This window comes from Ananas comosus, linkage group 14 (genome assembly GCF_001540865.1).
Source record: "Ananas comosus cultivar F153 linkage group 14, ASM154086v1, whole genome shotgun sequence".
Taxonomy (NCBI): Eukaryota; Viridiplantae; Streptophyta; class Magnoliopsida; order Poales; family Bromeliaceae; genus Ananas; species Ananas comosus.
The window spans coordinates 11,407,700-11,419,143 of NC_033634.1; the positions used below are offsets into that span (position 1 = coordinate 11,407,700).

The 11,444-nt window shown below is 34.2% G+C and overlaps 1 protein-coding gene across 3 annotated transcripts; it reads left to right on the forward strand.

The window, feature by feature from the left end:
• Positions 95 to 5,881, forward strand: LOC109720043 (protein FLUORESCENT IN BLUE LIGHT, chloroplastic-like). Of its 3 annotated transcripts, none has more exons than XM_020246912.1 (5): positions 95 to 258; positions 2,013 to 2,227; positions 2,958 to 3,117; positions 3,522 to 3,842; positions 5,511 to 5,881. In XM_020246912.1, exons 1-5 carry the CDS (start codon positions 165 to 167, stop codon positions 5,711 to 5,713), a joined length of 993 nt encoding a protein of 330 aa, XP_020102501.1. In that variant the 5' UTR covers positions 95 to 164; the 3' UTR covers positions 5,714 to 5,881. The 3 variants fall into 3 exon arrangements, with proteins under 3 accessions (XP_020102501.1, XP_020102503.1, XP_020102504.1); XM_020246914.1 differs by having other exon boundaries at positions 96 to 258; positions 2,016 to 2,227; XM_020246915.1 differs by lacking the exon at positions 95 to 258 and having other exon boundaries at positions 2,099 to 2,235.

Genomic DNA, 11,444 nt, shown 5'->3' on the forward strand with positions numbered 1-11,444 from the left:
ACCCAAAAAAATATAACTCATAGAGGTTGAGGACCAAAGTGTAATTTAGCCTACTATAACTCCCTTTTGTTTCCAAAACACACACGCACACTCACTCTCTCTCTCTCTCTCTCTCTCTCTCTCTCTTACTTATCCTCGGAGAGGAGGCGACGGAGCTCCTCGCCATGGTGCTCCTCCTCCGCTTCTCCCCTCCGCCGCCGCCGCGTCGGATCTCCGGCGAGCATCTCCGGCGACTCCGCGGCGGAGCTCGGTGCGCAGGTGCGTGGTTTTGGTCGGGGCTTCTTTTGTTTTTAAATTTTGAATTTTACCGCAAGAGGAAGCCGTAATCGATCGAACCCAGTTGCTATTTGGGCGAAAATTTTGGTTTGCTTGTGGAAATTTTGGATTTTTAGCGGGTTTTTAGCTGAATTTTGGGATAAAAATGGCTGATTTCGTTGTAAAGTTGGGGATTTTTTGGTTGCTTTTTCTAAGACACTAATATAGTCATATGACAATTTTTTTTCCCCCCAATCTATTATTTTTTCTGTTTAAGCTTTTGAATTACTAATATGAATAATGTGAGCTCTCTCATTGTGTGTTTGTAGAATAATGTTTTGAAGCAATCGTAGTTCTCCAAAAACAAATTTTAAGCTACTAGAGAACGGTATTTTTAGTAATTTTATGGTAAACATTCTCTTATCTCTCGTCTCAGACACTTTTTTGATAGGTATAAGTCGTGGACTTAAATTAAATAAAACTAAGAGTGCTTTGATGTGACTCGCACTCGTAGCCCTCTCCTCTGATACCATGTATGAAATGATTAAATCGTTGTTCTCCATAAGATTAAGGGTCCGTTTGGTTCAACGTAAAATTGTAAAAAATAATTTTCTGTGTGAAATATTTCTTTTACGTTTTGTAGTGTTTGCTTTGTAGGAAAAAAAAAGTGGTTTTCCACCGATATTTGTTTGGTTGAAAGAAAAAAATGTTTGTTTTGGTGAAAAAAAATGAATGAAAAAAGTTTTACGTAGCTTAAGTTTTAGTTTTCCGCCGAAAAACAGCGGAAAACAAAAACTTCAATTTTTTTTCCCCAAATCCATAAAAAATACTTTTTATGAGAAAATGTTTTTATGTCGAACCAAATAAGCGGAAAAGCATTTTTCACACTGAAAAGAATTTTTCGGTTCGTTTTACGCCGAACCAAACGCCCCCTAAGCTATTAAAAAAAAGGTGGTTTTAATAATAATATATTGAACAATAGGTACTTGCATTTAGATTTGATTTGCATGTTTTTCTTGAGGGGTAAAGTGTATTGTGAGGTAAATGATGACACTCTTGGGACCATTTTTGAAGTTGTGGTAATTATAAAAACCAGTGTAAAAAGTAGGTGAAAAAGTGTACAGAGCTTACCTGAACTACGGTACATTTTGATTCTTTGAAATGAGTTAAATAGGCGAAAGTTCGGGTGAATTTGCAAAGTGGTTATCTGCAAATAGGCGAAAGTTCAAACGGTTTGGGTGAGTTTAACTCATTTCATAATGTACTATAGTTTAGCTGAGGTTTGTATGGTTTTATTGAAAAATATCTGCATATACATTTCCCCGTCGATAATTGCAAGTGCACGTAGCATTGAAAATATCGTATCATGAATTGTCGCACATTTGGAAAATGATGGCAAAACTACGATACATAAGGATTTGAGCTCTAGTATTGATAGCGTATTCTTAAGCATTTTGGGCCAACAGGTTTAGGCTTAACAAGCTGCTTATATTAGTGTGCTATTTTAGTTTGTGGAGATTATGAAGGTTTAAAGAGAAGTAGGAAATCACGGCTGAAGTGAAACAGAACTCAATTAAGGGAAAGCTCGGCTTCCAATTGAGTAGTAAATTTAAGGACTATAATCTACTCTTTTTCAGTTACTGCCATGTTATTCGCATCTAGTTTCTGTTCCGTTTGACATGAAATAATCCTAATTATATGTTGTGAATCTCAATAATATTCTTACTTATGTTATTAATATTACAAAATTATTTTAGCAGAGAAAGTGATGCTCATCCCATGCATGGCAGAAAGAGTGGCAAAGCCTTCTATATTTGTTCAGTGTTCTTCTGGGAAAAGCCAAATCTTTTCAAAAAGTGGCTTCAATAGTTATAATAAATTCTATGCAGCTAACTCAGAGAAGGCTCATATTGTTGGTGGGCGATTATGTGGATACTGCGATATCCTTATTAAGCACCTATCTGATCTTCAGGTATGATGGTGAGTGCCTTGCTCATTTCCAGTTCGATGCCTCCCAAATACTGAATTTGAGAGCCATTTACTTTTTTTTTTTCTTTTTCTGATTTGGCGAATTTGAGCCCAAATTGTGTACTATCTGGTAGAGGTGGCAAAATGTAACCTTGCCTGTTCCTACCTTGAAAATAACCGGATCTAGGCATGAAAATTTTATCTAGAAAACCGTATCGTGACAATTTATACTGGGACAGTTTGTACTCTTTTTGGAATAAAAGTCAGGTTTGTGTCGGTGTCCTATAATTTGGACAAATGGATCATTGTACTGATTCCTCATTCTTGTTTAACTAGTTACTTACATTAGTTTATGAGCTTAATTTACTTTCTTTGGATAGGTTTTTTTTTTTAAAAAAAAATAACATGATCTTTCTACAGTTATAATATTTTGGTTTCAATGTAGAAGGTTTTGAAATCCAAATTTGGAATTCATTCAAAATATTCTTTTCCTTTCAAAACTAGTTTTAGAACCAGCCTAAATCAAGTAGATTGCTGCCAAAGTTCCAGTAACACAGTATTTAACCATAAAATATTTTGCCGTAACTTGTTACCTTTCAATTGACGGTGTGGTTTGAGTAGTGTTCCTCAAACTTACCCTAATCTTAGGTTGCATATATTTTTTGCTTTTTCTGTGTTCTGCATGAGGTTATAATTTATAAGATTGTGTAGACGTAATTAATCTATTTCTGCAGGGAATCGCCTCATCCATCTTTGTGCAAGCATCTATTATTGCAAGTTCATTTGAGCTGATTTTGCCTTCAAAAGCTTTGGCGGAAACATGTGAAGCTGATAACTCGTTTTTCAACATGCCTCTGCTGTTTGCAATCGCCATGATAGGGGCTACTGTTGGGGGTAAGATCTCTATGGCAAATTATTAGCTATACAATAGGCTAGTAGAAATGGATTTGCACCGCAAGAAATTCTTATCAAAGAAGGCTTTTGCAGAATAGTTGCGGTAAGTTAGCATTTTGTTGCTGTTTATATGTCGCATACTACTGAAGGTTTAGATCTATATTTATGATTCTGCGTTTAATATGTATATTCATTGCCCTTTTAGCTTGGCTGAAGTGCTTGGGAGAGTTATTCTCTCGCAGAATTCCACTTCTATTTGATGCCTTTCGTTGAATCTCGGGTCAAATTTAGAGGACTAAATTTGTAACTAACCCTCTACAAAAGTAATACTCTTGCAGACTTTTAAGTAGATCGCTGCGAAAGTTCTCTTCTTTTTCAAATCAACTGACTACTTTATCTTGTAGGATTGCTTGCACGACAAAGAAGAGGGGAACTTAAGCGGCTAAACGATCAATTACGCCAGATAAATGCAGCTCTAAGGAGACAAGCCAAGATAGAGTCTTATGCTCCTACTTTGAGCTACGCACCGGTTGGTAGTAAGATGCCGGAAATGGAAGTTATTGTCGATCCTCGGAAGGAGCAGCTAATTACTCATTTGAGGTCCGGGAAGAATTATTTAAGGAATCAATCTCTTGAAAAGGCATTTGAGGAGTTCAAAGCGGCCCTGGAACTTGCGAGGGATCTGGGCGATCATGTCGAGGAGAAGAAGGCTGCACGAGGGTTAGGTTTGTTCCCTCTCTTATGCGTTGCTTCTTTTCTTCCTGCGAATTTTTGATAAATTGAATATTAAACTGCAATAGCTGAATTAGTCGCTTGCGTTTGAAATTAACTATGCTATATGGGACATTTAACTTCTCAAAATTGCATTCATGATGGTTTTGCCGAAACAAATCTTTACATTGACTTTATTCACTTCTCTCTTTCTTCTAAAGCTTTCCCAATTTTTTGGAACTGTCGATGAAGTTCGATTTGCTTTGCTTCTTGGTTTTGCAAGCTTCAAAGTAGAGAATTCCAACCAAATCTTGCTAACCATTCACTTTACTAGAAGTAGATCACAAACGTCTGAAATCTTATATTCTTTTGCTTTTTAATGCTTATCTGAATCTTAAATAAATTGGCATGTTTTGTCGTCTACGAACACCACAAGATATTGGTTTGCACGAAAAATCATAGGCAGTGAGGGATATGCATTATTAGCTAATATTCCCAAGCTGTAGATGTTTTAAACTATGCTCAAACTTTTTATTTTGTTTTGTGTTTTTTTTGGCTGTGTATTGATTCACAATTTCCGCAAGTTTAGTAGAGCCAATTTGGGATCTCACTGGAATGATGAAATAGAATGTAAATGGACTATACGGAGGTCATATAATGCCGCGGTGATTTAACAGTAATGGAAAGAGAAATATGTTAAATTGTGTAGGGATCATTTCATCTAGAGGTTGTTCTTATGTAGGCCCCCTTAATCTTTTTGAAGGTGAATCCGGTGAAATAGAAATTGATGGATGTCCTAAAATCAAAAAGTGTTATATTAAGTTGGGGGCTGGGCCAACATCAATTCTGATCTTTAGTTGCAGGGGTCCCCATAACACAAAAGACTTACTCTTTTGGACAATCACTGTTCCAATCAATCAACTTCAAGTTGCTGGAAGTCACCATCGTGGATCAATAATAAGTTAATAGGTAAATCCATCTTCTCTAGTTGTTTCATTACAGAATTTGATTAGTTCAACATTCATAACCTAACAAATCGATCTGATGGGAAACGGTTTAGGAATAGTCTAAGGCATAGTTTGAGAGTGTGGTGTCCAAATGCACCCACTACGTTGATGATTTAGAGGCCCCAAAACTCTTAAAAGTGCTTTAGAGATACCTTCCTTCGACTATCCAGCATCCAATTCTCCCGTGGCGGTTTACACCACCATTTACAAACTTTGGAGCGAGGAAGCTCTAAACCGTGTTTAGGAGTTTTTCGATCCTCTAAAGCATCGAATCAGATGTGTTTCGACGGTGCATTTCCAATCTAGGCCTTAGTTCTCCGCTTCGTGCGCATGGTGGGGATCAGGTGAACCATATCTTGTGCACCACAAAACTTAATCAATTATATAGTAGATGTGGGTTATAAACTTCAAATCCACAACATTATGAAACCAAGAAAGCTTAGGACTAACTCTGACACCATAACGTGCAGAAGATCGATATGATAGAAAATGATTCAGAAATAGCCTTAGCAGTATTGCGTGCAAACTAGCCGTCGCGGAAGCTTGTCAGCTCCATCTTGCTACCGAATGTGGATGCCATTTTATGCAAAAATAATTGTTATGCATATTGAATTGCAAAGATGACTGCAACTGTATGTTCTTTTTTTTTTTTATAAAAAAAAAAAACTGTTGCAGGGGCATCACTGCAGAGGCAGGGTAAGTACAAGGAAGCCATAAAATACCACTCAATGGTGTTGGATATATCGAAGAGGGCGGGAGAGGATTCCGGTGTGACCGAGGCTTATGGCGCGATCGCCGACTGCTACACCGAGCTCGGCGAACTCGAGCAAGCCGGAAGGTTCTACGACATGTACATCGCAAGATTGGAGAATGAATAGAATGACTAATCTCTCAAGTTTTCTTGTAGATGTGTTGAGAGAGTTGATTGCTTGGGCCAAGAGTTTAAATTTTTGTTGAATCTCTTTTGCACTTTTGAATGGCTCCACTGTTAAATTTGAATATACATATATATATATTTGTTGATCATTTTTGTATTAATATGTTAATATTGTCTCTAAACTCTTTACCTTTTCGAGCAAATCTGCGAAAGCGAAATCTCCAGCGCAGATATCATGTTTACGCATACGTTGGTAAATCTTTTTTGGTACTTCAGAAATAAGAGTAATATTATTCGCGGAGTAAATATCAAAATGCATTAAATCTTATCAGCTTTGTCATATTGATTCCTTTCACTTTTTATTCCTATAATAATAAGTTTAGTGTTGTTATTATCATTTTCCAAAACACTTAATTATAACATATAATAATTTTCTATTAAAGTGTCTCTTGGGCTCTTATTGCATACATGGGAAGTGCTTTGGATTCCTACAAAGCAACCATCATGATCTTTTTATTTTATTTTCTTTTTATTCATAGTGGAGCTTTCCTCGGATTGAAAAATATAGAAAAATATAGAAAATATAGAAAAATATAATTCGTCTAGAGTCCCTCTGGAGCTGTCTGGTAAAAGAAGCGGGAGGCTCTCGAACCGTCTAGTAAAAAAAGCGGGAGGCAGGAGATTTTTTTTTTTTTTTTCCTCTAATCCATCTTGATATACAAAAAATCTGCTAAAAGCCGATCCTCAATTTCGACCGTTCTGGATAGAGCGATAAGTAGGGGCCAAAAATATAAATAAAATTAATCCGCTTCGAATTCGCTCTGATCTAACAAGAAATCAGAGCAGGAGGTGGGGGTTCCCTCCCGTCTCCGGATCCGCCCAGTTTGCATCCCTACTCACATAACAGGTGCACGACACAGCCTATTGAGATCTATTGCTACGACTTAGTTTGGTATTAAGGTTCATATGACGTTATTAGATAAAATGGAGTACGGATAAAATATATAGAGATATACTTCTGCATTCTCAGGTGGGACCGCAGAAAATATATCTAAACTGACTCATCACAATATGCAGAATAAATAGAGCATTTTTTCATTGTACTTTTTTATCGTACGTAATGCAATCTCGCCGCAATCGCAAACGAAGCCTAGCACGACTTCGCCGAGAAGCCCCTCAAAAAAATCTTGCCGAGACAGTTTGGTAAGCAGCGTGATTCGCCCGGGGCTCGAATCTTAACCAAATCTCTTTTTGATTTAAAAGTTTTTGAATTTCTTTACCAATTTAAGAGTTCTAGAAGGAACGAGATTATCCACAAAATTATTGACGAGGCGACAGCCGCACGTGTGCGGAAAGTAGGGTGGGCCCCACACGTCACCACTTTTTGCGGGGCCCGCACGTGCCAAGTGCAATTACTACTCTTCAGGCAGGTGCCCCAAATACTCAAAAACTTAAGGACTATTGTGTAAAAATAAATAAATTTATTTTTAAGCGCATTATATTTATTTTGGGTTGATTTCATAGAGGTCCCTACAAATATAGTGAATAACAAATATATTCCTATAAAGTTCAACTTTTATATATTGTCCCTATAAAAATTCTGATGTTCTCAAATATATTCCTGCCGTTAGAAAAATTTAGTTAACCATAGATTAAATACTTAACCCTGATTAGTTTTTGACATTTTTATCTCTCTTATATTATACTAGATTAAATACTTAACCCTGATTAGTTTTTGACATTTTTACCCCTCCTATATTATACTACTATAGCTTTTGGAGGAACATATTTGTGATGACAAAATTGAATAGGAATATATTTGCAAATATCAGGATTTTTTTGAAAGGATAATATATGAAAGTTGACCTTTATAGGAATATATTTATAATTTACTATATTTGCAGGGATCTGTATGAAATTAACTCTTTATTTTTTTATTTTGCTTGTACACTTCTTGTGATTATTTAGTCCCTTTTTAGTACAATGAACGGATTAGCTTAATTCAAATTGTAATAATAAAATTTATTTTTTTTAAAAAAAATAAAATAGTTAAAGTTTACTATAATAAATTAACAAAATTGAACAAATAAATTTGAATAGTGGAATGCGCTTAAATTTAAATCTTAGAATAAATCCAAATCGTAAAGTATAATTCAAAGTTTAATCTAAGAATAAATATCAAGGATTTTTTTTTGAAAAAACTTCAAATACCACCTATATAGTTTCGTACTTTTTTTATTTTGATACCCTATGGTTTAAAGTGTATTGATTTAGTACCCTATGGTTTCATTTTTTTTTTATATTATCTCTTCCACTAATTTTTTTTCGTTAAATCAGTGATAAAGTTAAAACTAAAAGATACTAAAATGAATATTCGATAAATCTAGATGGGGTATTTGAAGTTTTTTTATATATAATTTAACGAAATGGTAACGGAGGAGCTGGCGAAAAGAGAAAAATAAAATCACATGGTACTAAATTAATACACTTTAAACTATAAGATACTAAAGTGAGAAAGTGCGAAACTACAGGTGCAGTATTTGAAATTTGCCCTTTTTTTTTTCAAATTAATACCACATGCTGCAAAAATTATTGCGAAATCGCTAGTTTAGTATTAATATATACGAGGAACGTAGGATGCTTCTGAAAAATCAACTTTCTGAGCCATCCACGTTTGTATTGTTTCTGATGATGGGACAGTTTCCATTGTTTTTGATGATGGAACAATCGAATCGGTAATCGACATTGTTAAACAAACTTTAAATTATTTAAATATTTTAAAAATTAAATTTTATAATTTTTTGATATTATTTCTCTATTAGTCAAGTGATTTGAAAATTAACGACTTTGAATGGTTAAATATAAGATGAATTTGAGACTTTATTAAATTTACTCACTCAATAAGTGAGTTAAACTATTAATTTTTGATGAAATTATTGCAAAATTTGATAAAATTCCTATTTTTTTAATTAAAAGTTATTTAATTAAAAAAAAAAAACAAAAGTTTAGAGTGTCAATCCCAGGGAAGAGAAATATAATTTAAGGGATTGTTTCGGAATATCATATATAGTTGAGGGGTTTCTATACATTTTTACCTTATTTTTTTTTCAAAATAAATTTTTTCCCACTCAATCCAAATTTGTTGTGGGGAAGCGCACGTGCGAGCCGGCCGAGTCTCACGTGCGACTTTTTCATACAAGAAGGGGTCAAAATTTTCCCTTTCATTTATTTATTTTTTTATTTTTTATTTTTATTAAGTTTTTATTAATTTTTTTTTAATTGGACATGATGATTACATGAATGGTGTTTGTATCATGGCATTTTGGAGCCCCTCATCATGTATTATTATCATTATTATTATTATTCATGCCCCTTTGGGTGAAATTACAATAATACCCTTCTTGGTTTGACATGGTAGTTCACAACTTTAGGGGTGATAAGCCCATTTGAACCACCCAAATGCGTAATTTGACCATTTCAAAACTAGAGCATTATTTATTTATTTATATTTTTTTTAAAAAAAATGAAAAGATATTGTTTAAATAAGATAGCTAAACAAAAGTAATAATTTTTTCATCATGAAAAAAAGTTTTTTGTGTGGGTGAAGTTATGAGTACAACATGTAATATTAAATATAAAAGAGATAATATTTAATTTGCCTTTCAAAATTTTAAAAATATCTTATTTATTTCTGGAAGACCAAAATAAGAATTTAAGTGTCCGTCGGCACGGGCCGTATCTACCGTGCCAACAAAATACCGACACGATACAACTTCGTGCTGATGACACAGTTCAAAATTCTCTATTTTTTAAATTTGTAAGTAATTTTTTGAATAAAATTTAAAAGATTTGATAAAAATATATAATAAACAGTTAGAACATTTTGTTGCAAAAAATAAATAAATATTTTATGCAATTATATATTGGCACACATTCATTTTTTGTGACTGTCACGTATCAGCACCGCCCGGCACGCACCGTACCAGCAAGTTTCTGACACGACCCGTGTCACGGCACTTAAATTTTTGGACCAAAGCATTCTTATTGATTTTAAAATATTACTTTAAATATCCTCATTGTTTTTGGGCTTATTAATAGGATTGAATTTTTAGAATTATATTTTAGTAAACTTAGTATAAATTTAAAAATTTTAAATAGTAATAAGGAGTAAATAAATAAAAATCTCAATATAAATTATAAACACAATAATCTCTATCTACTTAAGTTATTAGAGATAAACAATTATTTTATGTAATTCAATATAATATGAGTATACGAAATTCTGAGTATGAGAAATTCTTATTTAATGAAAAAAAAGAAATTTCTCATAATTTTATTTAATATTAATTAGAAGTTCACTATGCACTAATCTTGTCACTAATTAAAGGAGTAAAATTATAATAAAGCTGTTTTAAAACAACTTTGATTAAGGTCACAGTGTGAACCCTCAACTAAGTTCAAATAAATTTTGTTTGACCCTTTATTAGGGCCCACTCTTCAGAATAAAATAGTGCAGGGGTAATACTGTAATTATGACATATGTACTTTTTTTTTTTGCATTAGACTCCTGCATTTTGTGATTATTTCCAATTAGTCTAAAAATTTAAGATAATCTATGAATTAAATTGTAAAACTTTACTAAAACTTGTTGGTATATTATATTATATTTGCTGTGTTCAATACTACTAGATGTGCACAGTAATTTAAACCACAGGGAGACAAAGTGAGATATTAGAAAACCACAGGGGAAATTTTTGAAGTTTTCCCTTAATCTTTAGATGCCTAAGATTTATTATTTGATGGTTGTACTATTAAAAAGCTAAAAGAGTTCAAAAATATTAATAAGAGTATTGTAGGGAGCTCTTGCTCAATAAATAAATAAATAAATAAATAAATGAAAGGCTAAATTACATAAAATCTTTCTGTCAAAACCTGATTTTTCACTTTCCTCTCCTGTTATTTAAAAACCTACACTTTGCCCCCTTATAAAATGAAAAATATTCACAGGGGAGTACAGTATGTAAAATGACCATTTTACCCCTCACCATTTTCGTCTCCTCCATCGTCTTCCTCAACGGCTGTCTCGTTTGGCCGCGATTCACACCTCGATCGGCCGCGATTTCTGTCCATTTTCTTCTTCACCTGCTCCTCTTCTCCTCCTGCACCTTCGCCGCTCGTCAATTTCAGCGACAGTAAAGAAGAAATCGAGGTGGGGGTTGATAGAGAGGTAGGCAAGAGCAACGAGAGCGAAGGCGAGGTGGCGAAGGAGGGCGTAGGGGATGTGGGCGAGGGCGAGGCAGTGGAGGACTGCAAGGCTGCGAGGCGGCGGCAAGGCAGCGAGTCGGAAGGAGGCAAAGCAACAGGGAAGAAGGCGGAGGGGTATTTTTAGCATAAAAAAAATATTTTATAACGGAACCCTAACGGTAGGAGGTGATGTGCACATTTTTTATTTTACAAGGGGGCAAAGTGTAGGGTTTTAAATGACAGGGGGGGAAAGTGAAAAATCGGGTTTTGATAGGGGGATTTTCTGTAATTTAGCCTAAATAAAAAAGGTTTTTTTTTGCATTTAGTCTCCTCAAATTTTTTTTTTTCTATAAATAATCCTACAAAATTTATATTTATAAGGTTCGCCCTATCCCGCTACGCAAGTGCCATAAGAGCGGCAATTTATGTTAAGTTGAATACAGTGAATTATTCTGTGTCCAAACACGATGAATGGTTCATCATATTCA

Bases quoted from the DNA above. Each gene is read 5' to 3' on its own strand.
- LOC109720043 (XM_020246912.1), top strand. From the start codon at position 165: ATGGTGCTCCTCCTCCGCTTCTCCCCTCCGCCGCCGCCGCGTCGGATC. The intron at 259-2,012 runs GTGCGTGGTTTT...AAATTATTTTAG, and splicing joins CGGCGGAGCTCGGTGCGCAG to CAGAGAAAGTGATGCTCATC. The intron at 3,843-5,510 runs GTTTGTTCCCTC...AAACTGTTGCAG, and splicing joins GAAGGCTGCACGAGGGTTAG to GGGCATCACTGCAGAGGCAG.